Raw genomic sequence first — 26621 nt, 5'->3', positions numbered from 1 at the left:
TTTGTGCTGTGCTATCAACAACCACAAATAATTACACAGACATGCCTGAATGCACATGCTGTGCGGTGCATAGATATAGACCAGGTACAACACTATGTACATATTGAACTCTAATGCTTTTTGCATTACCTTCAATCCACTATATTTCACCTTAATTATTTTCTTTATGGACATAGGTTATATATAAGTCCTAACAAGCCTGTTTTCCCAGCGCTTCATTTCCAGTGCCTACTCCACATTATGATGTGCTACAATTGTAAACTCTTGCTTTGCAATAAAAGTCATGGGTATGACTTCAAACAATTCCTCAACCTTTTGCACTAAGATATGAAGTTCGAGATTTTACTCTGTATGTGTCGCTTACAAACAGAGCCCGAACATGTATCGTATAAATATTTGTGCTCTATCTTGACAATTACACTAAACTCCTCTGTACTTGTGCTTATGTGTGACATCGATTTGTATATGTAAGTATCAATGTCTCCCACGTAACTGTTAGTACAAGACAGAGAAATACTCTGGAATCGTTTCTGTAGTACATTAAGTTCCTTTCATATTTATTCGTTAACTGTCAGTTAAAATTTCCCTATGCACTTATGCAAATGCTACATTCAGTGTGTGATTAGTAGTAAACATTGCATGGTTCGCTTCCCTGGTGCTCGGGCTATATATGACGTCTTAAAAAGGCAGTAATATTATAGTTCTCGAAAGTATGTAGCATGTCATGCACCTCATGTTTTAGAAGATGACGGTTGACAATTTTGCTGCGCACAGATCTCATGGGACACGATTTTTCAACAAACTGACGACGACGTGTCCACATCGATTGTTGTTGGTGACTATTATGTTTGTTCAGCGCTACAGACAGTGTTATATATATAACTTTCAAGTTTTTGCATTCTTTTCTATATATTATAATTTTTTAATTTTTATGATGAAGAAGAAGACGAGATTACACTCGTCGTCTTTTTAATTTTTATCATCGTGTGTTGCATGTCTTTTAGGTGCACTTGAAAATGGACGGTGCCTGAAAATAATAGTGCAAATAAAGTAATTTTATGCCCAGCCTGATGGAATCATGTCTCTTTTCAAACTTATTGAGGTTGTGTGGCCCACCCAGAAGAAAATAACTAAATGTATTACCGTGTCGAAACACTTTGGGGTGAATGTGACAACAGTAGGTGCGACGTGTCCCACGCCGTTAGGTGCTCCCTTACCTTCATGATCTCGTACTGCTGCAGAGTGCACACGCGCGGCCCTGGATCGTCCGGAACGGAGTTATTGAGAAAGTCCAGGTCTGAACCAGATTCCTGCGAAGCACTCAGCTCCTGCGAGGCATCCGCAGCAGGTGTCGTCTGCTCCTGTTCCGTCCAGTTCCCTGCCGCAGCACAAAGGTTAGCAGTAATGAAAGTGACATCCTGGAACACAACACAATGAGAGACGTAACGTGCAGTTGACGAATTATTTACAGCCAGGTGGTCTTTCGGAGGTGTACTCATATGCTGAAACATTCTCGGCACGATGAGCAGAATTTGCAGTGTGCATCGTTGAAAAGTAATAGTCGAAGCGATATTCGTGTAAGTATCTGGAAGCCATAATAATGACGGGTGTTTAGGCCATGGCGGTTTTCTTTACGTACGTTACACAAAGTGGCCGAAGTCAAGGGAAGGCAGTGTATGACTTTGGTCGTCGACCACTGAAGCCTGTGCCGAGCATTTGGCCTCGTACGGTCTTGGCAGAAATGGATTCTTGACGGCCCATGTCGAATTACGTTGACACAGTAGACTATCAGTCCCTCTGTATGGGTTTTTAGAGGCGACGTGATGTCCGTTCGTGAGACACTTGTGGTCATACTGCACGGGTAATTCTCCGTGTGGAAGCATTGTTTCTGCGATGCGTAAGAACCATCTTAGAAAGGGACAAAACGATGTAGACGATTGTAAAAAAAAGGAAAAAAGGAAAGACCTATCTCTTGGTCCTGTAATGTACACAACTGTATGAGATGTGTATCAGTATTGAACAGAAATAGTCGTTGCTCTGACAACGTCCAGTTGCTTAGCAACAGCCGTTCTACGGAAGTCGACATCAAATTTCGCGCCCTATGAATCTCAGATAATTGGAAAAGTGTTCATATGTACTTTTTTCCCGAGCATAGTTCGGTACTAAGGTACTTTGGCGTCGCAGGAATTACACAGCATTGGAACTTCGGCACCGCAACAACCACCGGCACCTACGACAGGCAGTACGGCGATGGTGGAGTAGTGTACAACAGGGACGCCAGTACCGAAGCTGTCCACATCGCGGGCGCTCTCGTTCAGATTGTAAGTACGACGAACGACGACGCGGTAAAAAATATTGCGATGGACCTTGAGACTCGGAAGGTAGAACGTAGCATGGGCTGCAAAAGACCAGCTGACGTGGAAACATGGGTGGCTATAGCTAACAGATAAGCAGTAGACCTGGTATGATAAATATTGACGCACGCATGGTGTCGCTAAGACGTGTGGTAGTGCGTAATTAGAGTGATCCTTTGTCAACTTATTCAGATGTGTATCAATGTTCCCCTCCACTGGATCATACAAAGAAGGAGGGGTAAAAAACCCCGAGTACATTTTTCTGCTTCGGGTCACATTCACGTTTCGTCGAATAGTTTTGAACAAACCGTAGTATTCCACCTTTTATTCCAGAGCAAAGCTGCGGGTCGTGCCACACATCAAAGGGGTGAGGTTATGTTCAATGAGTTTGCAGCCCAGTGATATCCTTAGAGAATGACTGAACCGCCTGGGAGTGTCAGCAGTGTGAAAGATGGTCAAGAACATGATTCCCTTGCACGTCACATTGTAAACTGTTGCTTTCGTCTGTGAAGTATGTAAAATGAAATCCACAATTGAAGAGAGGCTTTTCTTTCACGCCGTTTATCACTTCCCCACCTCTCCATCCTCTCTCAGGCCTTTTCGTTTCGACTCTGAACAGTGATGTGTCGGAAATGCTTTCCTCTGCCACCCATAAAAGAATCACGTGATTTCATCAGTGGGCGTTGTGGTCGTAACTTCCGTCACAGAGGCATCGAGGTAAGGAGTAAAATGTGCGCAACTGTTGGTGTGACGACTTTCCCATCGTGTCACACGTTCGCGGTGGCATTGGGGAAAACTATGGTGACGTGTGGTGCCATTTTTGTAGTGACCATAGTTCACTTATATGAAAATATTCAGAAAATAAAACATGAAAGTAGACCCATGATCAGGAAAAGAGCACAGGGGAGTGGGTGCATCGCTGTAATAGCAAATGTCGTTACGGGGGTGATTTGCCGTTACTTTCCTCAGACTTGTTATGAAGTGTTCAGTGTGTATCTGTGCTGTTTGGCTGGCTATGATGAGTGTTTGTACAGTGTAGTCTTGGGCTTGTGCTGTGAATGAAGGGACGGGAAAAGCTGGAAACCAGTGGCGGCACACAGCCTATTCGTCACGGATACCGCCAAGGGGTCACCAAACGCAACATCCCCATCCGACAAACAGATCACCATCATCAGTATCACATGGACACACTTTATAACAAATGCGGAGAATTCTGGAATTTAATCCTAGACATTGGCGCAAAGACTGGTCATCAGGAATTTTACGCTACCACCACTCCTCTCTTGCCGGCCTACTGGTAGCAGTGAAAATTATCTACCATTAGGATTTGAAATTATGTCTCTCCGAGCCGAGCGTTAATGCACAGTCAAGCATTACCGACCTTGGCTATAAGGGCGGGTACGTAAAATATCCGCCCGCATCTCGTGGTCGTGCGGTAGCGTTCTCGCTTCCCCCGCCCGGGTTCCCGGGCTCGATTCGCGGCGGGGTCCGGGATTTTCTCTGCCTGGTGATGGCTGGGTGTTGTGTGCTGTCCTTAGGTTAGTTAGGTTTAAGTAGTTCTAAGTTCTAGGGGACTGATGACCATAGATGTTAAGTCCCATAGTGCTCAGAGCCATTTATTTTTGTAAAATATCCTTGAAAAAATTGTGTATGTAGGATTAAGGTTCACACTGCAGATGTTGTGTCATTACGGCCATCAGTATAGTAGATACAGGACACTAATTATTTAAATAAAAATGAACTTTTAATATACCACATTTTAAAATCTGACTCAAAAGTATAAAATAATTTCTCCTAGCCCCGTATATTGGCCTCACGTGATACATAATTAACGTGTGAACAGTTAATCTCCTGTTATTAGTGCATGTGCCCCGCCTTTTCCGTTACAAATCTTATAAACGTTGTTATAGGTACTAAAATTTCGCAAACACAAATTATGAAGACTGTCCATATAGGGCTACCAATTGTGAGAGACAACAGGAAGCCAGGTCATGCCTGTATTATGGTGAGTGTGCTAATGACGGTGATCTCAATAACAATATTGTATAGCAAAGATACGTTGCTAACTCAGCCACTGGAGAAACTCCAAAATTGTGAATCGAGTCTGGTGAAACCGCTTTCAAGGTTTCAGTCCGATTAAGACAGTAAAACACAAATAACTCTAGCAGTTATTAATTTATGGCGTTTCGTTTCACTCAGTACATCGATGTATTACAAGTAATTACAGTCTAGCCCCTAAAAGTCTGTGAAATTTCTCAATGGATTGTAAGCACGTTGATGAAATAATACTTTTATTTGAACAATTATTTACGTATATATTAGCTTCATATCCACACTTTTGCCTATGTACGCTCTTAGACATAAAAACTGACCGCTGGCGGGCTGCTACAGAGACTAAGTCCGAGTCGTTCGCTAAAGATGGCCAAAAAACCGACCGCCCCTGATAACGCTAAGTCCGGCCATCTGCACAATGTGGCAACACTGTAATATACGGAGATGTCAGGAGGAAGTGTTGTCTGCTTCTCAGATGTTGTGCGGTGCGAGTCCGTGATCTACTGGTAATCATCGCGCATTCTAAAGTTACATTATGAGTCTGACTGAACATCGAAGATAATTCGCTTCACATTCTACTCAACAGCAATAACAAATACTTCCAGACAGAAACAGTTCCGCAGGACAGCTCGTGGCTGCATCGCGATCAGAACAGCTTACGACAGCGACGAGCATTTCGTCGCTCTGCAGCGGCTATCGGCCACTAGCCACACGCCACACGCCGCGTGAAGTAGGGCGCCATCCAAGTGAACGCGGCGCGACGATGTCACTGTATATATCAACAGTGATTTTCGAATTTGAAGTTCTAGTTATCATCTTGCAATTGAGCACTAGATTTTGCATACTTGAAAATCATTAACTGCGGTTAAGCGTTGTAAAACTGAGTTGCAAGTGGAGAAAGGTGAAACATCTGCAACGCATTATTTACTATTTGTATAATAGAGGGCTGAATGCAGAGGAGGCAGCTCGAAAGATTTGAAATGTGTGTGGAGCGAGTGCTTTTGGGAAAAATACGCCAGAAACAGATATTCTTGTTTCAACAAAGATCGTTCTGGCACGAATGATTTTCCAAATTAAGGATGGCTCGACTACAGATATAAGTGATGAATTACCACTTAACCATCATGCGACGTTTGCATTCAATAGGCAAGGTTCAGAAGTTTGATGTACGAGTACTGCATGCTCAAATTCGAAACAACGAAAATCAGTGGAGTGACTATTAGTGCAGTTTTGTTTGAACGTCATCAGGTCGCTCACATAGCATTCCTATCCAATACTGTTACTGGTGACAAGTTATGATGGCTTTACCGTTAACTTATTAAAAAGAAATAGAGGGCTGAGCCCTACCAAAAGAGTAGTGTGAACATAATATTTTTTATCTGATAGCTCCAAAAGTGTGTGTTGCACTACGAATTCTTCCCCAAGGGTGTGTCCATCGCAACTGGAATTTGTTGCCAACAACTGACACCTTTCGGTCGAAGTGTAAGAAAATCGACCTACTAAACATCACATGCGCTACTGCATAATGACGCACTCTGTGGCCGTGCGGTTCTAGGCGCTTCAGTCTGGAACCGCGTGACCGCTACGGTCGCAGGTTCGAATCCTGCCTCGGGCATGGATGTGTGTGATGTACTTAGGTTAGTTAGGTTTAAGTAGTTCTAAGTTTTATGGGATTGATGACCATAGATGTTAAGTACCATAGTGCTCAGAGTCATTTGAAGCATTTGCCTACAGTAACGTTAATGGTGGCGCACCTAGTCTAGCGCTGACTACCCAACTAAAGTAGTGTGTTGGCGTCATCTCTTTGTTCGCCTTTAGCTTGAATAATCTGATTTAACGCACATAGTACTCAATTCACCAGCTGCTAATAATACATTATGACTACAGAGATCATCGTGCGGGTATTACATTAATTCTGCAGTGAACTGATTGGCAAATAATAACGTCAGGTATGCAGCTGAAATGGCTCACTACACAGGTAATCTATGTTGCACTTGGTTAAATTATCAGCTCGCTGCAGTCCTGCTTCTACTGTTAGTAAATACTTGTACAATGACCATTAGTTATTTGACTAAATATGCGCTACAATCTGATTCGCAGGTATATGACATGGGTTAGCACCATGACAAAGCAATGACTAAGGAATGGATGCCGGTGAAGTCCCGTTACATAGATTGAAAGACAAATATTCGCAAATCACCTATATTACCTCCAAAGAAATTTCATCATAAATATCGAAGAACAGACGTCCACACTGTTACAGGGCGTTGTAATACAGCAACGGCGGCAGATGAAAACGTAGACCTACTGCTTACTCAGCCGACGCGCTGACCATTACACTATCGAGACACAACGCCCAATCTCCCTAAAGGCCCGATCTACACACGTTCCTCGTCAGACGCAAATTTCCATCTTTGCAGCGTACCAAATACGCGGTATCCCCACGTCCATTATTCCACTCGCTCGCAGCCATTCCCGCAAGGTTTCGACGATGATGTGCGTCTAGCACTGGAAACTTTCGAAGGCCCATCGAGACCTGAATAATTATACAGGATGTTTCAGGAGGAATAGTAAATATTGTAGGAGATGGTAGTATAGACAAACTGCAGAGAAAATGCCATATACGAGTAACAAATGTCCAATTTTTATTGAGTACATACAGCTGGGTTGTTGATCCTTACAGGACCCCGTTGTCTGCACTTCCTTGAAAATGAGCTTCCAGCATTATTGGAAGAGGTTACTTTGGCTTCAAGAGTGCGTATGTTCCTCCAGCATGGCGGGGCTTCTGCACATTCTAGTCATCAGGTGATACATCATCCAGACTTAACATTTCCCGGAAGATGGATCAGTAGATATGTGCTCTTTTCTTGGCCACCAAAGTCCCCGGACCTTATCTCTTGGCATTTTTGCGTTTGGGGATGCTTGAAAGGCGAAGTCTACAAAGAAAAAGTAAACCCAAGAGCCGATTTGATCGCTCGGATTATGAATAACGCTGCCATCATAAAAGAACGCAAGGACGACCTCATAAGAGCTGTGCGTTGTGTTATCAAGAGAAGGCAAAAATGCATTGAAGTTGGTGCGGGAATTTTTGAAAATCAACTATGAACGTCCTTATTTGCCTTTGCTTTGAGTTTGTTAGGGTTGCATACTAACAGCTGTATCTCTGTACTGAATAAAAAGTGAACACATACATATGGAATTTTGTATGCAAGACGTCTATACTACCACCTGCTGAAATATCTACTGTTCCTCCTGAAACCCCCCGTATATGCATATATGTATGGTGTCTGTCCTTCGAGACATGTCCGAAAGAAAAGACACCACGAATCCAGGTTCAGATCTGGTCAGCCACAAATTTTCATCTGTCGCCATAGCTGTATTTTAACGCCCTGTGACAGCCTGGACATCTTTCCCTCGATATTTAATTGATTAACAAGGCTGTTTCGACTCGTAGAATCTGTTCTTTCGGACACAGACATATTTATATCTCAAGTGCTATTCGGAAAACGTTTGGCAACTCATTGATAGTGACGCACTGGAGCTGCATAAACCTACTCATTTCGCTAGATATAGCTGTTACTTTCTGAACAATTCATATTTAATAAATGAGAGCGATTTTGAAAATTTACGTATGCGAGAGGGTTACTTTAAGCGTTAAATACAGTGTCTCTCATCGTTTACTTTGTGGGAAACCTGCTTCTTTCTGCCCTAGCCTTTACTACACCAATGAGTGAATGCTCACACTCATCCCACTGGAAAATTATATTTCCAGTCAGATAGTTTTTCTCCTCCTCTACTGTCACTGAAAACGGTCACAATGATATTGAGTATAGGAATCCTACGAAACCCTTGGGATCATACTGCTGTGCTGTGCAGATGAAAAAAGTAGTTTTTCAGAGTTATCATATGACAGATGGAGTTTGTCAGATTCCACTAATTATGACTGCACTATTAATTTTTGGTTTCCTACCAGTTATTGTAACAATTTTTTGAATGTTAGAGCTGAAAGAATAGAAACATCAGATTTTCGCCGTTGGAATATTCGAATTCACCTTAAATCTTCACGTTTCGAGCAACGGCAGAATATCCTTCAGAAGAGCTGACAACAGGAAGCCAGGTCATGCCTGTATTATGGTGAGTGTGACAATGACGGTGATCTCAATAACAATATTGTATAGCAAAGATACGTTGCTAACTCAGCCACTGGAGAAACTCCAAAATTATGAATCGAGTCTGGTGAATACGCTTTCAATGTTTCAGTCCGATTAAGACAGTAAAACACAAATAACTCTAGCAGTTATTAATTTATGGCGTTTCGTCTCACTCAGTACATCGATGTATTACAAGTAATTACAGTCTAGCTCCTAAAACTAGTTACAGAAATGCGAATAACACTCACTGACATATAATGAGGAATTTTCCGGCCATTGCCACCCACAACTTTGAGACGAAGCTATAGTCACATCCGAGATCAGTCTCAGAACATATCAGCTAGATTCCTTCCTGGTAGTATAACTGAAACTTATCAACAACACAGAGTATGTTCGGCAACTCCGTGACCGACAAGTTACTTCCTTGATGGCATAGAATTATCCTGCTAAATTATCTTGATATTATCGTGTAATTTCAATTGAATAATGTGATTTTCTCTTGAGACGTGATATAAAGATATCAGTTAATGCTTTTGAGTACACGAAACACGTTCCAAACGAGAAATACAACTACTCTCGTCTCTTATGTTGCGATTTATCTCTATTAGCCCGCAATAAATGACGCAAATGCCGCATCTCTTCACTAGCGTCAAGGTAACGTGTTTGCCTTCCAGATGCCAGCTGCTTTCGAGACTCGCGGAAAGCCAAATTTTTATTTATTTTGTAGCAGAGCTAAAAGCAGGCAGATAGAAACTCAATAAGAGGTTCGTAAGACAACGCTCGAGCAAAATTCGTCTAGCTACTTTCAGTACTCGTTAGTGCCAGAGCGAAAATCTTATGGTACTGTAAAATTCATAATGCCACTTTTTTTTCCTCCGACATATTTTTTGTTGTGAATACATCATTTTTTCCATGAACTGCCACATTTTCATAATACTTGAGAATGATATAGGACAAGAACAAAATACAGACTTTTCAAAGTCAAAAGTCGGTAATATCCTACAAAATCGTGTTAAAATAGGTGCAATCGTCTTACAGACGCTTAATGCTTTACTAAGATAGACTGCCGTCGTGATGTTTCTGTAGTAAGTTGAATTTAATTTGTATTAGAACAGTGAATATTTTAATTGCGTTTTCCGTTAGTTTACTGAACTCAACAGAAATAATCAAAGAGAAATTAATCAGAAACAGTCTATTCTTTCACAATATCTAAAACAATCGGACAATGCTAAAGTGGTTTACAGAATCAACGCCTGTACAAACCAACTGGTTCTAACGGTGCCATAAAACCAATGTAGTTTGACGAGCATTTTCCTCTAAAAATGAATTGCCTTGACGGTTTATCGATCAGGTGTGGGAAAGGTAAAAGTTTACGAGTAATACGATCAGAGTAGCAAGCCCCTGAGAGATGACTTCCCTGTCACTATCCTGGATAGTTTTATTTCTCAAATCAACAGAGTGCGTTACCATGCAGTAACACACGTGATGTAGTTTTGTAGGTCGATTTTCTTACACTGCGACCGAAAGGTGTCTCAGTTGTTGGCAACAAATTCCAGCTGTGATGGACACACCCTTGGAGAACTTTTGGAGCTATCAGATGGAAAATATTATGTTCACACTACACTTTGCTCGAGATTACGTCTTTTGGTAGAGCTCAGCCTTTCATTTCGTCTTAGTAAGTTAACGGTAAAGGCATCATAACTTGTCACCATTAACAGTACTGCATAGGAACGCTCAGTGATCGGCATAGGAATGCTCAGTGACTGTACTGATGACATTCAAGCAAAACTGCAATAATGATCACTCTCTTGATTTTCGTTGTTTCGAATTTGAGCAGCCAGTACTCCTACACCAGACTTCTGAACCTTGCCTGTTAAATGCAAACGTCGCATGATGGTTAAATTGTAATCCATCACTTATATCAGTACTCTAGATTTCCTTAATGTGGAAAATCATTCATGCCAGAACGTTGAAACAAGAATATCTGTTTCTGACGTATCTTTCCCAAAAGCACTCGCTCCACATACAGTTCAAATCTTTCGAGCTGCCTCCTGTGCATTGACCCCTCTATTATACCCAAAGTAAATAATGTCTTGCAGATGTTACACCTTTTTCCACATGCGACCCAATTTCACAACGCCTAACGCCGTAGTTAATGATTTTCAAGTATGCAAAATCCAATGCTTAACTGCAAGATGATAACTAGAACTTCAAATTCGAAAATGACAGTTGATACACACACTGACAGCGTCGCGCCGCATTCACTTGGGTGCCGCCCGATTTCAGGCGGCGTGTGGCGTGGGGCCGGTGGCCGACAGCCGCTGCAGCGCGACGAAACGCTCGAGCTGTCCTGCGGAATTGTTTTTGTCTGGAAGTATTTGTTATTGTTACTGGATAGAATGTGAAGCGAATTATCTTCGATGCTCAGTCAGACTCATAACTTTAGACGAGGGCCGAAATGCCAAAAATCAAGGAGATACTGTTGGACACGAACACACGACTGTAAGTTTGGAATGCACGATGATTACCACTTTTTTCCCCCTCACAGCCCTTCCAAACGCTCATCTTGTTTTGCCTTCTTGGGCTAGGTTCTAGGATTAACTTTTTAAATATTATTATTATTAAGAGAGGCCATCGGTGTACCAACTTTTTTACCTTTTTAATTTTTGGTATTTTTTTGTATTTTTTATGTTTACATTTTTAACTTTTTAAGCCGATTTTCATTTTCTTTACCTTTTTTTGCAGATTTCTGTCACTTTTTGTTCTGATCGGCTTCCTATTTTTCTGTAATCCCGACGCCCTAACCACTTTTGCTAACATAAATGAGATAAATATTTCTTCTTAATATTAGTTAGAGAAAATTAGTCTTCCTCCTGAGAATAGAAAGATAAGTATGTTAAATTAAAATGAACGCAAAGTTCTCATCTTCACAGGATGACATAAAATCTTGTATCCCCTGGAAGTAAACTTTTTAGAACGTAAAACTTCTCTTCTTGTCACAAAACGTGATTAAAAAATAAAAGAAATTTTTTGTCTAGTTTCTTCATGAGGATTTAGTCCTGTGCTTCTTGCCAAGGACTGTATTTCTTTTCTGAAATGTCTCGTGAAAGGATCTAATATGTTCTTGTGTAATCGTGCAAGACTATCATCTCAGAAGTCCTTATCAATCTTTATCTATAGTTGTCCTCTGCAGCATTTTATTCCACGATTCTGTTTAAGAAGCGTGCCTAATTTTTTGTAGTCTTTTGTTCGCATGAGATGATGATGCTGAGTCGTTAGGTACACCCAGTAACCTTCTTTGCTTTTATTTTCTGCGTTCAAGATATAATGCAGCGTGTGCTCTTTTAGCCAGTTAAAGGCGTTTCTTTTCGTATTAGGATATGGCACTGCGACTGGAGTCAGAATATCTACGGCAGTGGATATGGTTGGAGATGTTCTGTTGACGGTCACTAACTTCTGCTTAACTACATGCCAAGTTTTACTTTTTCACACACAAATCGGTGTTCTTCAGTATCAAGAAGGTTGTACAACGCGCACATGGGCGAATTTGTGAGATGTATAGCATGCAGTTTGGAATTATTTGATATTTTCCTGTATACTGCGTCATAACAACTTGCTTTTACCTCGGAGGGTATGTTCCGATCGTGGATGTTTTCCCAAATTGCTAACTGGTCGTTGTTAGGGTATTTTCTTTAAATGATATTTAATTCCTTAGGTTCCATCAAATATGTATAGGCGTCCTTTACTTTCGTCAATTGCTGTTCTCAGTGCATCGATGAGATATAACTGTATTCAACGAGAAAAGTTTTTAGGTGACAAAGACCAGCTGGTATACGCTCCACATCTATTGGCGGCTGCATGCTTGCAGGAGCAATTTCATTCAGCAAGTGGACCGCTAAGCTGTCCGGCAGCTGTTTACGTTGCTTGTACATTAGACACAAGTATAACGCTCATGACTTGGAAGTGACATTAACGAGATTTAAACCTGCTTTCCTTGTGGGGAGTATTAGTGTGTCTAACTTCACTTAGAAAATGTTGCCTTCGCTTACAAAGCTTCCTATCGTGGACATGATTCTTCTGGCTGTTTCTAATGGCATCAACAAAGCTTGTGCAACTTAGTTAAGTTTGGATGTTATATACAAATTTGCTAGAGTAGTTTTCTTTATCTCGTCCAGTTGCCTCATACTGTTCCCTAGTACAGATGCTCGTATACTTGCAAGTATTTTCTTGTTATTGATGGCAATGGTGTATTGGATAGTCATCTTTGCCGGCCGAAGTGGCCGTGCGGTTCTAGAGCTGCAGTCTGGAACCGCGAGACCGCTACGGTTGCAGGTTCGAATCCTGCCTCGTGCATGGATGTGTGTGATGTCCTTAGGTTAGTTAGGTTTAACTAGTTCTAAGTTCTAGGGGACTAATGACCTCAGAAGTTGAGTCCCATAGTGCTCAGAGCCATTTGAACCATTTGATAGTCATCTTGGGATTGAAGCTCTTTTCTTCCGTGTTTGCTTTAACAATACATATGTTTTTGGATAGGGTCCGCCTTTAGCAAAAGAGAGTTTTATTTTTAACCCAAACATGTTTCACTGCAGTTGCAGGATCTTCAGTGGGCATTTATTTTTCATCTGTTAAAGATAAAGTGTGTTCTTTGCTGTTTGTATACATATAGCTATTAGTTTTTAAACCGTAATTACAGATATTTGAAGAAACACATAAATTACGAAATCACATCTTTTTACCACATGGTGTGGTTTTTCTGATGTGTTGAGTTTCTACAGTGACCGTTTTGTTGCACAGTTTGTCATCTGCAACCACTTATACCTTAAAGTAGATAAATTTTGGCTTAAACAATTTAACTACTTTAAGGTACAAATATCCGTAATTACGATTTAGAAACTAATAGCTACATGTATACAAACAGCAAAGAACACTCTTTATCTTTAACAGAGGAAAAATAAAAGCCCACTGAAGATGCTGCAACTGCAGTGAAACATATTTGGGTTAAAAAACAAAACTGTGTTTTGCTAAAGGCTGACCCTATCCAAAAATATACGTGGTGTATTGGGTGTTGCTCTTGAATTCAATACCCAAACAGTTGAATTTGGATACTTTCTCAGTAGACCACGGGCTTACTTAGCACAATAACATCTCGGAAGTAGACAACACTTCCTCCTGATACTTCTGCATATTACAGTGTGGCCAAATTGTGCAGATGTCAGGACTTAGCAGTGTCAGGTGCGGTCTGTTTTATTGACCACCTTAAGTGAATGACTCGGACTTAGTCTCTGTGGCGGCCGGCCGGTGGTCAATTTTTATGTCTATGACTGTACATGTATGCCAAATATAGTGTACATGTCTCTTCCTCCCCCTCTCTCTGTTCAGCTGTGCCCGTCCGCTCGCGTATCGCCTGGAATGCATTCCAACACTATCAACACAAAACACTGGTTATTCAGGGCAGCTGAGAAGTGAGGTACAGGCAAAATTTTTCACCGGCACCCCATCCGAAAAGACCGACAAGAAAGCGAGTTAATACTGTACAGTCATCCATTTCTGAGTTGTGTTTAAAATTTAAAGTCTCTAGCTTACCAGGAACATACACTACTGGCCATTAAAATTGCTACACCACGAAGATGACGTGCTACAGATGCGAAATTTAACCGACAGGAAGATGATGCTGTGATATGCAAATGATTAGCTTTTCAGAGCATTCACACAAGGTTGGCGCCGGCGGCGACACGTAAAACGTGCTGACGTGAGGAAAGTTTCCAACTGATTTCTCATACACAAACAGCAGTTGACTACGTTGCCTGGTGAAACGTTGTTGCGATGCCTCGTGGAAGGAGAAGAAATGCGTACCATCACGTTTCCGACTTTGATTAAGGTCAAATTATAGCGTATCCCGATTGCGGTTAATCGTATCGCGACATTGCTGCTCGCGTTGGTCGAGATGACTGTTAGCAGAATATGGAATCGGTGGGTTCAGGAGGATAATACAGAACACCTTGCTGGATCCCAACGGCCTCGTATCACTAGCAGTCGAGATGACAGGCATCTTATCCGCATTGCTGTAACGGATCGTGCAGCCACGTCTAGATCCCTGAGTCAACAGATGGGGACGTTTGCAAGACAACAACCATCTGCACGAACAGTTCGACGACGTTTGCAGCAGCATGGACTATCAGCTCGGAGACCATGGCTGCGGTTACCCTTGACGCTGCATCACAGACAGGAGCGCCTGCGATGGTGTACTCTACGACGATCCTGGGTAAACGAATGGCAAAACGTCATTTTTTTGGATGAATCCAGGTTCTGTTTACAGAATCATGGTGGTCGCATCCGTGTTTGGCGACATCGCGGTGAACGCACATTGGAAGCGTCTATTTGCCATCGCCATACTGGCGTATCAGCCGGCGTGATGGTATGGGGTGCCATTGGTTACACGTCTCGGTCAGCTCTTGTTCGCATTGACAGCACTTTGACCAGTGGACGTTACATTTCAGATGTGTTACGACCCGTGGCTCTACCCTTAATTCGATCCTTGCGAAACACTACATTTCAGCAGGATAATGCACGACCACATGTTGCAAGTCCGGTACGGGCCTTTCTGGATACAGAAAATGTTCGACTGCTGCCCTGACCAGCACATTCTCAGATCTCTCACCAATTGAAAACGTCTGGTCACTGGTGGCCGAGCAACTGGTTCGTCACAATACGGCAGCCGCTACTCTTGATGAACTGTGTCACCGAGTTGAAGCTGCACGGGCAGCTGTACCTGAACACGCCATCCAAGCTCTGTTTGACTCAATGCCAAGGCGTATCAAGGCGGTTATTACGGCCAGAGGTGGTTGTTCTGGGTACTGATTTCTCAGGATCTATGCACCCAAATTGCGTGAAAATGTAATCACATGTCAGTTCTAGTATAATATATTCGTCCAATGAATACCCGTTTATCATCTGCATTTCTTCTTGGTGTAGCAATTTTAATAGCCAGTAGTGTAGTTTAAAAGCCATTGCAAAACATGGACAAGAGGTAGATATGAAGGCAACCTAGTAAAAACGTGTTGACAAAGTATCGATCTAGTAGGGTACTGACCAGCATACGCGTCGGCTTCGGCGGAGGCGGCGGCGGCGGCGGCGGCGGCGGGCGTCGGCTGCCGCAGACAGGCGAGCTTGTGGTCGAAGGCGATGCGGCGGCGCTGGAGGCAGGCCTGGCGGTGCAGGTCGCAGTGCGAGGCGTAGCGCCGTCCGTCGCTGCCGCAGACCGCCAGCCGCGCGCGCGCCGGGCAGCGGCGCCGGCACTCGCAGGAGGCGCGCCCCGCCCCGTCCAGCCGGCACTCGCGGCCCGCGCCGCACGACAGCAGCGAGCACGGGCCTGCAGTAACAGGTGCACTCGTCACCTCAGGCTGCCAGCCAGAAGGGTAATGGTGGGCGCGGGGCGGGACTCATGCCTCCATATCTCATCCGGCGTATGTTTGTGTTGTTGTGGTCTTCAGTCCTGAGGCTGGTTTGATGCTGCTCTCCATGCTACTCTATCCTGTGCAAGCTACTTCATCTCCCAGTACCTACTGCAACCTACATCCTTCTTAATCTGCTTAATGTATTCATCCCTTGGTCTCCCTCTACGATTTTTGCCCTCCACGCTGCCCTCCAATACTAAATTGGTGATCCCTTGATGTCTCAGAGCATGTCCTACCAACCGATCCCTTCTTCTAGTCAAGTTGTGCCACAAACTCCTCTTCTCTCCAATTCTATTCAATACCTCCTCATTAGTTATGTGATCTACCCATCTAATCTTCAGCATTCTTCTGTTGTAACGCATTTCGAAAGCTTCTATTGTCTTCTTGTCCGAACTATTTATCGTGTATGTTTGATTTCCGTACATGGCTACACTCCATACAAATACTTTTAGATACGACTTCCTGACACTTAAATCTATACTCGATGTTAACAAATTTCTCTTCTTCGGAAACGCTTTCCTTGCCATTGCCAGTTTACATTTTATATCCTCTCTACTTCGACCATCATCAGTTATTTTGATCCCCAAATAGCAAAACTCCTTTACTACTTTAAGTGTCTCATTTGCTAATCTAATATCCGCAGCATCACCCGATTTAATTCGACTACAGTCCATTATCCTCTTTTCGCTTTTGTTGATGTTCGTCTTATATCCTTCTTTCAAGACACTGTCCATTCCGTTCAACTGTTCTTCCAAGTCCTTTGCTGTCTCTGACAGAATTACAATATCATCCGCGAACCTCAAAGTTTTCATTTGTTGTCCATGGATTTCAATACCTACTGTGTTATGTACTGTGAAAAGGCACTAACTAGATACAGTAATGGGAGCATACTGCGGAGATTTGAAAAGGCGTTGGCACAGACTGGAAAGGTAGAAAGGTTTGTAGAAGACGTACACAAATCAAAAACTGACAGAATATAGAAAGAGGAGATGGAAGAGGTAAGCATTGAAAGAGCAGTAAGGCAAGTATAGCGCTGTCACCGAAGCTGTTCGACATACAGGATGATTCAGCTGCTCCTACTGCTAGGTTTTAGGCTTTAGCCTTCCAATACCACACACCACGAGATTATCACATTCTCTCCCTCGCTATGTGCAAACTAGTACAGATCAAAATGAACGGGACCTTTTTGTACAAAATTTATTGTAGTTGTATTCTGTGCCGGAATCCGTTTTCAATAGGTAGCGCAGTATTAGAATTATTCACGAAAAAGGTAAAAAAGTGAGCTTAAAAAGCGTTTCTCTTGAATAACACGAAAACCGTGGCCTCTACCGAAAAAGTATCCCAGTACAAAACTTAACTACATAAAATTTCCTATGTAAAGATCCTGTTAATTTTTCTGTAGTTTACGTACGTTAGTGAGCAAGACAATACGAAAATACTGAGCATGGTGTTTTAAGGCGTTGTAGGTTGCATAAAACTCAGGGATAAGGACAGCTGAATCACTCTGCATATGAAGAAGAACTTACAGTTAAGGCCATAGAGGTCGCGAAAGGCATTGTAATTGGAGGAGAAGAGTAAATACTATAGACCTGTGCTGGCAGAATCAGATGATGAGCTACTGCAGGTGTTGAAGAGTATTGCGAGAGCGGGTGCAGACTGTGGAATGAGGGAAAATATAGGAAAGAATAAATATGATGAAGACAGTCAAGAAGGTAGCGCCAGTAACACATTCTTAGATGAAAAAATGATGGAAAAAGTGAAATCCTCTATGTAACTGGGAAGTTTAACGACATGGAATGGAAGCTGGAAAGAAGAGATAAAGAGAAGGATATCAGTGGAAAACAGAGCCCCTTCAAAAATCAACTAGCTACTGACAGCTAGAAGAGCTCCATCGTAACTCAAGAAGAGATTTGCTAAGTGTTATTTCTGGATTGTACTGTAATGCAGCAGTGAATCACGGACAGTGAAAAAAATGTTTAGCAACTTTTCAAACATAAAGGTATGCTTAAGGTGAAATGGGCTGAGAGACTTACGAATGAATAAGTAATGAATAAAGTAGGGGAAATGATCAGAAATACTGCATAAATATTGTCTGAAGCAAATAATTATAATGGCAAATGTGGAACGAATAAGAGGAAGAGTGATGTGGTCTCCTGACCTTCATTTCATACATATTCCGACCTCACCTTCGTATTCTGCATATCAAGACGTTTCATTTGAGGCCAAACTCGTTAGGGTAGAGCCAATTTTACATATTTCCATTTAATCGATATGCAAATCTAACAAATAAATCGCAAGTGCGCACTGAGATTAAAAACTCGAGGCTGACGTACACAAATATTCAAGACACGACAGCCACAGGAGTTTTTTTCGGGGAAGGCAACCAGTCCGCTGGAAAGTCTGTAGGAAGGTGCATCAGCAGACAGCTGTGCCGGCTGGCCGACCACCCACAGACCAAAACAGTTAATGTCAGAGGAAAGGGATAATGGTCTGTGTGTTCACCGTAAAAGCAAAACCCACTGTATTGTTTGGGAGAGCCCCAGCATACACATTTTTTTGATGAACCTAGTGTGTGGTTTCAGAATTCTCACAAGTGGACAGTAAATGCTTAACACAGATGCTATATATTTTTGGATTGGTCGGCTTAGCCATTCTCCTGTTTAAGAGTAACGCTGATTGGTGGACTATTTCTGACACAATGAGCCGGAGGAGTGAGGGAAAGACAGCGGATGATATACCCTTTCTTTATACTAGACTAGGGGCAGGCACGAGTCCTTGACTTCATCAAGGCGTAGTGAAAATTTGATTGGCGAAGGTCAATCAAAATACGAGGGCAGTTCAATAAGTAATGCAACACATTTTTTTTTCTCGGCCAATTTTGGTTGAAAAAAACCGGAAATTTCTTGTGGAATATTTTCAAACGTTCCCGCTTCGTCTCGTATAGTTTCATTGACTTCCGACAGGTGGCAGCGCTGTACGGAGCTGTTAAAATGGCGTCTGTAACGGATGTGCGTTGCAAACAACGGGCAGTGATCGAGTTTCCTTTGGCGGAAAACCAGGGCATCTCAGATATTCATAGGCGCTTGCAGAATGTCTACGGTGATCTGGCAGTGGACAAAAGCATGGTGAGTCGTTGGGCAAAGCGTGTGTCATCATCGCCGCAAGGTCAAGCAAGACTGTCTGATCTCCCGCGTGCGGGCCGGCCGTGCACAGCTGTGACTCCTGCAATGGCGGAGCGTGCGAACACACTCGTTCGAGATGATCGACGGATCACCATCAAACAACTCAGTGCTCAACTTGACATCTCTGTTGGTAGTACTGTCACAATTGTTCACCAGTTGGGATATTCAAAGGTTTGTTCCCGCTGGGTCCCTCGTTGTCTAACCGAACACCATAAAGAGCAAAGGAGAACCATCTGTGCGGAATAGCTTGCTCGTCATGTGGCTGAGGGTGACAATTTCTTGTCAAAGATTATTACAGGCGATGAAACATGGGTTCATCACTTCGAACCTGAAACAAAACGGCAATCAATGGAGTGGCGCCACACCCACTCCCCTACCAAGAAAAAGTTTAAAGCCATACACTCAGCCGGTAAAGTCATGGTTACAGTCTTCTGGGACGCTGAAGGGGTTATTCTGTTCGATGTCCTTCCCCATGGTCAAACAATCAACTCTGAAGTGTATTGTGCTACTCTTCAGAAATTGAAGAAACGACTTCAGCGTGTACGTAGGCACAAAAATCTGAACGAACTTCTCCTTCTTCATGACAACGCAAGACCTCACACAAGTCTTCGCACCCGAGAGGAGCTCACAAAACTTCAGTGGACTGTTCTTCCTCATGCACCCTACAGCCCCGATCTCGCACCGTCGGATTTCCATATGTTTGGCCCAATGAAGGACGCAATCCGTGGGAGGCACTACGCGGATGATGAAGAAGTTATTGATGCAGTACGACGTTGGCTCCGACATCGACCAGTGCAATGGTACCGTGCAGGCATACAGGCCCTCATTTCAAGGTGGCGTAAGGCCGTAGCATTGAATGGAGATTACGTTGAAAAATAGTGTTGTGTAGCTAAAAGATTGGGGAATAACCTGGTGTATTTCAATGCTGAATAAAACAACCCCTGTTTCAGAAAAAAAATGTGTTGCATTACTTATTGAACTGCCCTCGTAGAAAGAGATAGTTTGTTATTTTTCAGTGGCGAACGATGCAGGCAGCAGTCGTCACAGCTCAAGGTACTGTGCGCTACAGCGTAGGCGAGCCCCATCTTCCCTCCCTTGGAAATAACATACTTTATTCACGTTACTCCATTACATTTCTCACGTGACAGCCTCGACCAAACTTAGAAAACTGCAATCAGATAATCATTCAAGTTGAGAAGGTGCGGCTCAGCCGTTCTGCCGAGTAAATAACATTCATAAAGAAAAGGGATAAAAGAGTTTTCCCACACTTTGTATATAAATGCCATTAACAGGATTCCTATCCATAAGAGGTAACCTCCTATTCCGAAAAGAACCTGGAAACTTGTGTATCTGTTTATAAATAGAAGTTTATTTTGATTTTTCTTAAATTTTGCAATAAATAATATTTTCAGTTCGTTTATTGTTTTTCTTACACTTACTAGCAATTCTCCAGTACCCAAGTATCCCACTAGTTACGTAAGAAAATAGAATATTTTTGTGACTTTTCCTTACAGCGGACGACTCCAGAAGATATTTATTGCTGAAAGTTTTTCAGGCATTTCTTTTTGGTACATCAGGAGCGTCTGCATGACTTCTGTAGTAGTGTAGGGTGGAAACTGCTTCTTGGAGGATTCAAAGGGTACTTGTCAGATCAATCCGTTGCACAACTCGTCAACATAACACCCACATACTGACAAATGGTAGGAAGAGAACTACAATATTGGATGACATTATAAATGGATCAATGTAGAGGCAGATGAAAGATGGTGCTCAGTACAGGGCCCGATAGGGAGCCTCCATTTCAAGCCTGTCATAAGTCAGATACAGTAAAGAAAAAAAAAAGGAAGAGCATTTCCCACGAAAGGCAAGATTCACGCTTGCAGTCTCACTCTGGCATATGTTTTAATCTGACAGAAAATTTGAAATGGCGCACACTCAACTATGTAGTAAAAAATACAGTCCGGTAACTTGTTATTTGAAATAATTGGAAATTTGTGGTAAGTACTATGCGACCAAACTGCTGAGGTCATCGATCCCTACGCTTACACACTACGTAGTCTAACTTAAACTGACTTAGACTAAGGATGACACACACACACACACACACACATGCCCGAGGGAGAACTCGAACCTCCAACGAGAGAAGCCGCGTGAACCATGACAAGACGCCACAGACCGCGCCGCTATGCCGCACGGCTTGTTATTTGACATTTATATTTATTTCCACTGCAGACATCAGCTATTCCTCTGTTAAGACTCAAACAACAGATATCTAACTGTCAGTATATGCCATTGGCGCCGGCCGGTGTGGCCATGCGGTTAAAGGCGCTTCAGTCTGGAACCGCGTGACCGCTACGGTCGCACGTTCGAATCCTGCCTCGGGCATGGATGTGTGTGATGTCCTTAGGTTAGTTAGGTTTAATTAGTTTTAAGTTCTAGGCGACTGATGACCTCGAAGTTAAGTCACATAGTGCTCAGAGCCAGCCAGGCCATTGGCAGATTGCAGATATACTCCCAGTGGCCGGCCTCATTTAGATGGGGTGCTGTGTTGCTGATAACCTCTGTACATCACACTGCTCGGACGCTGCAAACGAAATGACTCTTTGTACCGGCGTTTTTCAACGGCGAACAGTTCACGTGCAGCACTGAGAGCTCTGGTTTTAGGAAGTAAGTTTCAAAGCTTGAGATACCAACTAACAAGTGATGCTAATCTATTTCTAGTAGAAGTTTTTGTTTTTGCCCACTTCCAAAAAACTGTGGGACCAGGTACCAGCTGTTGCGGTGGAAGTGCACAGTACAGCTGGTAATTAACAATCATATGAACATGAAACATAAAAAATTAATTTGAATGCAAATTACAAAACATAGGTGCCCAAAAAGATATAAGGAAAAGTGAATACATGAAAGTTTGTAAGGGTTGTGATGTTAAAACGACCAGTACGAGTATCCTTCTTCACGAATATTTTGTAGAATAAATGCAAAGAAGATTAAAGTTTACTTGGCATTTACCGCTCTCTATGTCACTATCTAAAACTGTGGACAAGATTCACAATAAATTAGATATTATCCTCTGCTCGTTAAATTGAGTGTACTCTTTCCAAAATGTAGCACACAAATGTTCACGCGCCACACTGATTGTACCTCTCACTAGAGTATATTTTCTTTTTATTTACTGCTGATATGTACATTTAAGATATAACCATGACCCCACTCGTATTATAGATCATGTATGTTTGTCACTAACTTACAGTTTAACTATTTTTATGCAAGGTTCAAAGGACGTGAGGATATTTTTGCTATTTTACATTAATGCGCTTGTATAACATTCATTTTTTGAGAATGCGACAGAGTGTTGATATATCTAAAATAGTTTCAGGTTGTAAGCTAAGTAGCCTATATTTTTATGTCCCAAATACACTATCTTTACAGTAATTATATTTATCCATAAATCACACTAGGTTTACATTAATTACGTTTATTTATTACTTTATTATAACTGTATTTTACTTATTTCTGTAACATTAAGGCCACATTAATATTCAAATGCCTTGCATATCTAATTCTACATATGTACTCCTGAAGCCACTTTACAATTCGTGAAGAAGGGAACAACAATTGCGATTTTATGTAACTCCAATCTCGGACATAGTGATGAATAAATGTCTGCAACAGGTCTCAGTATGTGCCAAAATCTCTCGTTTTTCTCGTGATCCCTAAACGAAACATATGATGATGGCAGCAAAAATTTCTCGAGCAACTTTGTTACACTTTAGATTGGGCTGCACCTTTTTCTTGCGATCCAACAAATCTCTGAATTCATTCGTTGTCTCTGTCATGCCTACTTGATAAGGATTTTAATGATTTGACTTGCTCTAGATTTTCGCCATTAATGGTATAATCCGTTACAGTGGAGTCTTTCTTTTTGTTATAGGTATTATGGCACACATTTAAAGAGAGCTGTCACTCATTTCGCCAGTAAAAAACTTTGTTCAAGTCTACTTGCATTTCCTTACGATAGTCTCTCGGCTATCTGGACAAAAGGCCTCAATGTCTCTTGTCAGCGAAGAGCGTGAAATGGAGAGTAGTTGTTGCTGCATCTAGAGCACAATTTTCAGCGATGACCAAGGTCAAGAGAGACCTTCCTCCATCCCATCCACCCAGAGCTTACTGATTTAATGCTGAGCCCAGTGGGTACCGAGTGGTTGTAATTAAACTGACGGTGTTTTCAGAACTGGAGTGCTGGTTGTATATATTGCAGGACGCTGAAACATTGCAGGTACGTTCATTAATCAGAGCGCTTGCGGAGTGTGCTGAAAAAAAATGATAATTCAGTTTTCTGTCACCAGGCGAAAATCTGGGACTGTAAAGAGTCAGAATGTGGTGTAGGTGCAGGAAGGATCAAACACATGATAACGATGGTTGTGGCATGTTTCTTAGCATACGGTCACAACTCACAACATGCGTTCATTATAGTCTCCCGACTCAGCAACAGGCTGCATACGTAACACGGCATGGTCGACAGTTGCCCATAGCACATCCAGTGTAATCAGAGCGATACATCATCGTATGCTATCCTTCAGATAAGGAAGAGACGGATACATTCCTGATAGACACGGTCTTTCAGATATCCTAAGACCCGGAAGTCACACAGTTTTGGGCTGGAGGATCTGTAAGACGACACATCTTGAAATTGCCTAGAGATGATGTGGTCGTTACTGAAGGTTTCTCGGAGCAAATCTTTCACCTGGCAAGTGTGGTGTCGCCCATTTTGCATGAAAATAGTAGTATGGATACAGTTGCTTTCTTGAAAATCTGGGCTCACTTACTGCACAAAGAAGGCCTTGTAATGTGCAGATATCACTGTATTGCTAACAGGCCCGCGAGGTATCATCGCCTCGAATAAAAACGTACCGTGAATGAAGGAACTTATGAAGCCACACCACACAGTCACAGAAGCTGAGTGTAGTGAATGTTCTTGCACACCATGTGGCGGAATAGAGTCCTGTGTATCACAGTTCTGTGCATTTACGACACTGTGCAGAGAAAATGTGCCTCGTCTACCGAAAGAATATTCCCCAGCTACATATCATTCATTTCCAAGAACGCTAATAGACGAAGGACTAGTTCATAGCGTTGTATCCTATTTTGGGGCTTCATTTTCTGCACATTCTGAATCTTGTATGGATACCAGTGTAAAATCCGCCGCAAAATCTCTTGAACTTTTGACCAAGGGAGAAACAATTCCCATGACACAGTTCGAGCACTGGCTACGTAACTTGAGACACGTGCTGTACGGTCGGCTACAGCTATAGCAACTTCGTCAACAACTGCCATGGGGCTGGCCCATCTTCCTCTCCCTGCTGCACCATCTAATTAACTTGTTTCTTCATATTTCTTGACTATTTTCTATAGCTCATTTATCGACGTGGGGCCGCTTCGCACTTGTTTTTATCGGCGACATTCCTGCAATGCAGCGCTGCTACTGCTGCCGTTTCGACGAAACAACCTTACCAGAAGTGCAGGTCGTTCTTCTCAACAGTCATTGTGTTTCGTATAGAAAACTTCAGCCTTCTCAACATTTTACACCGCCACGTCACAAAAGAAACCAACAGATGTCGCCAAGTGACGGACAGCATACTGATGTAAAACCTAGAAATATTTCATGTTCTGGCTGCTTACAGCGCCATATTCTCACCTGGTGGTAGAAAGTGAAACTATTCTTTTTTTCCGGCATAGTCCACGATACGTATACAGCACGCACTGCAGCACTCGGCAGACCCTTAGTTTAATTGTAACCACTAGGTAGGTGCATCTATCAAAAACTGCCAGCAACACCTTCTCACCTCCCGTCACAGCATTTATCTCCCTCTTCCGTTCCTAATGCAGCTGTAGTATCTGTCTCCTTAGGTCTTAGGCAGAGTCCTAGAATAATGTTTCAGCAGAGCTGCACAACCACGGTGGGTTGGTATCCGAGGTGGTAAATAAATAATAGTCTTGTGTCGTGTCTCTCCACTTATCTGATACTCGTACTTTTCATGTCTACAGCAGGAGGTTGCTTCATATGGTCACTGCAGTAACTAACATTCGAGTTCACTCCTGTCACTTCGATTCGCAGTCCTCACTGTACTATGCTGCACAGTATAAGACAGTTCTTTTCTTAGTACTCTTCTGCGAGACTTCTTAACGTTTCTCATGTTTTCCAGACGCACCTCTTCCAAAGCATACATTCATGTGATGGTAAACTTGTTGCATTTAAAATAAGGATCGCCGAATCAACAGTGAAAAATAGCCTATTATGGGGCTCGTACGTTATCGTACAGACAGCAGTTATTTCGTCTTCGTTCAGCTTTGTATAAACAGTATGGGTTAGCCAATGACTAGGGTAAGTGTATCAAGCTCTTGTTGAAACTGTTTCATCCTCCTTCCGTCGTTGAGCTTTGTATAAACAGTATGGGTAAGCCAATAACTAGTGTAAGTGTATCAAGCTCTTGTTGGAACTAAGTGTTTCATCCTCCTTCCGTCGTTAATACAGGTCGGGCATGAACGCCGCATACTACCAGTATTTTCACGCAATGATTGCTTCTCCCTGTCCAGTAGCTGCCATTTATTGTTCGCGTCTCGAAGCCAGCACAGGTTTGGCTTCTTTCACATTATAAGTTTACGATTAGGCGTATAGCTGACGTAGTTCTGTGTGCATCTGTGTGTCCTAGGACAATTCTGCCTTGCACTTGCGCAGAGCCTTTACCGCTTCTTCCTGTTTATGTGACCTGCTACTGATTCCCGATGAACTACACCATCTGATCAAAAGCTTCCTGACACCCCTATGTATGCAGAATAGACCGCTGGAATCACGAGCGGAGGACCCGCCAGGATAAACGGAGGCGGAGCGTATTATGTTGTCAGCAGAGAAGCAGTCACAGCAGTATGGACCATTTAGGAGAGCTCACACCCAAACCACCAGATGTCTGACACTCCGATCGGTACCAAACGTTGTGTGTCGATAGAGTATCAACTAAACTACCGATTTAGTTTATGCTGTGGTCCAGTAGAAGATGCATGAACGATAATTAAAAGTAACACCAGAACTACGGCGCATAGGCAAAATCGTGTCCATGTGCTCTGAATGTGAAGATCTCTGTTAAAGGAGTTGGTAGAGCGTCAGATTGTCGTGCTGCAGGTCATGAGTTCGAAAGCTGCTGATGGCGTTTTTTTTAACAGGTTACGCCTACATCTATTATGTGGGAGAACATTTTTCTCCCAGTAATAGGAGGTTTCGGAGTTTGTTTCTATTTATTTTGGCAATCTGCTGTCGCTTCGTTGGCTGAAGGTAGCAAATCTATTGCGTACATTTCTATAGATAACACCACACCTATTTATCGACCTAAAACTGACGAATTAGGAAAGTCGATGATTATTTTGCTTTATTTT

General features: G+C 42.5%; 1 protein-coding gene across 1 annotated transcript in view; it reads right to left on the bottom strand.

Moving 5' to 3' along the window:
• Positions 1-26621, bottom strand: part of LOC124594591 (follistatin-related protein 5-like) — a 221635-nt gene that overhangs the window by 118545 nt on the left and 76469 nt on the right. The window contains exons 3-4 of the mRNA XM_047132967.1: positions 15648-15926; positions 1218-1378 (exon numbers count right to left, since the gene is read on the bottom strand). Of these exons, the coding sequence (XP_046988923.1) occupies positions 1218-1378; positions 15648-15926 (440 nt within the window). The remainder of the gene's footprint in view (positions 1-1217; positions 1379-15647; positions 15927-26621) is intronic.

Source organism: Schistocerca americana, chromosome 1 (genome assembly GCF_021461395.2).
Source record: "Schistocerca americana isolate TAMUIC-IGC-003095 chromosome 1, iqSchAmer2.1, whole genome shotgun sequence".
Classification (NCBI taxonomy): Eukaryota; Metazoa; Arthropoda; class Insecta; order Orthoptera; family Acrididae; genus Schistocerca; species Schistocerca americana.
This window is presented reverse-complemented; position numbering and strand designations above follow the sequence as displayed.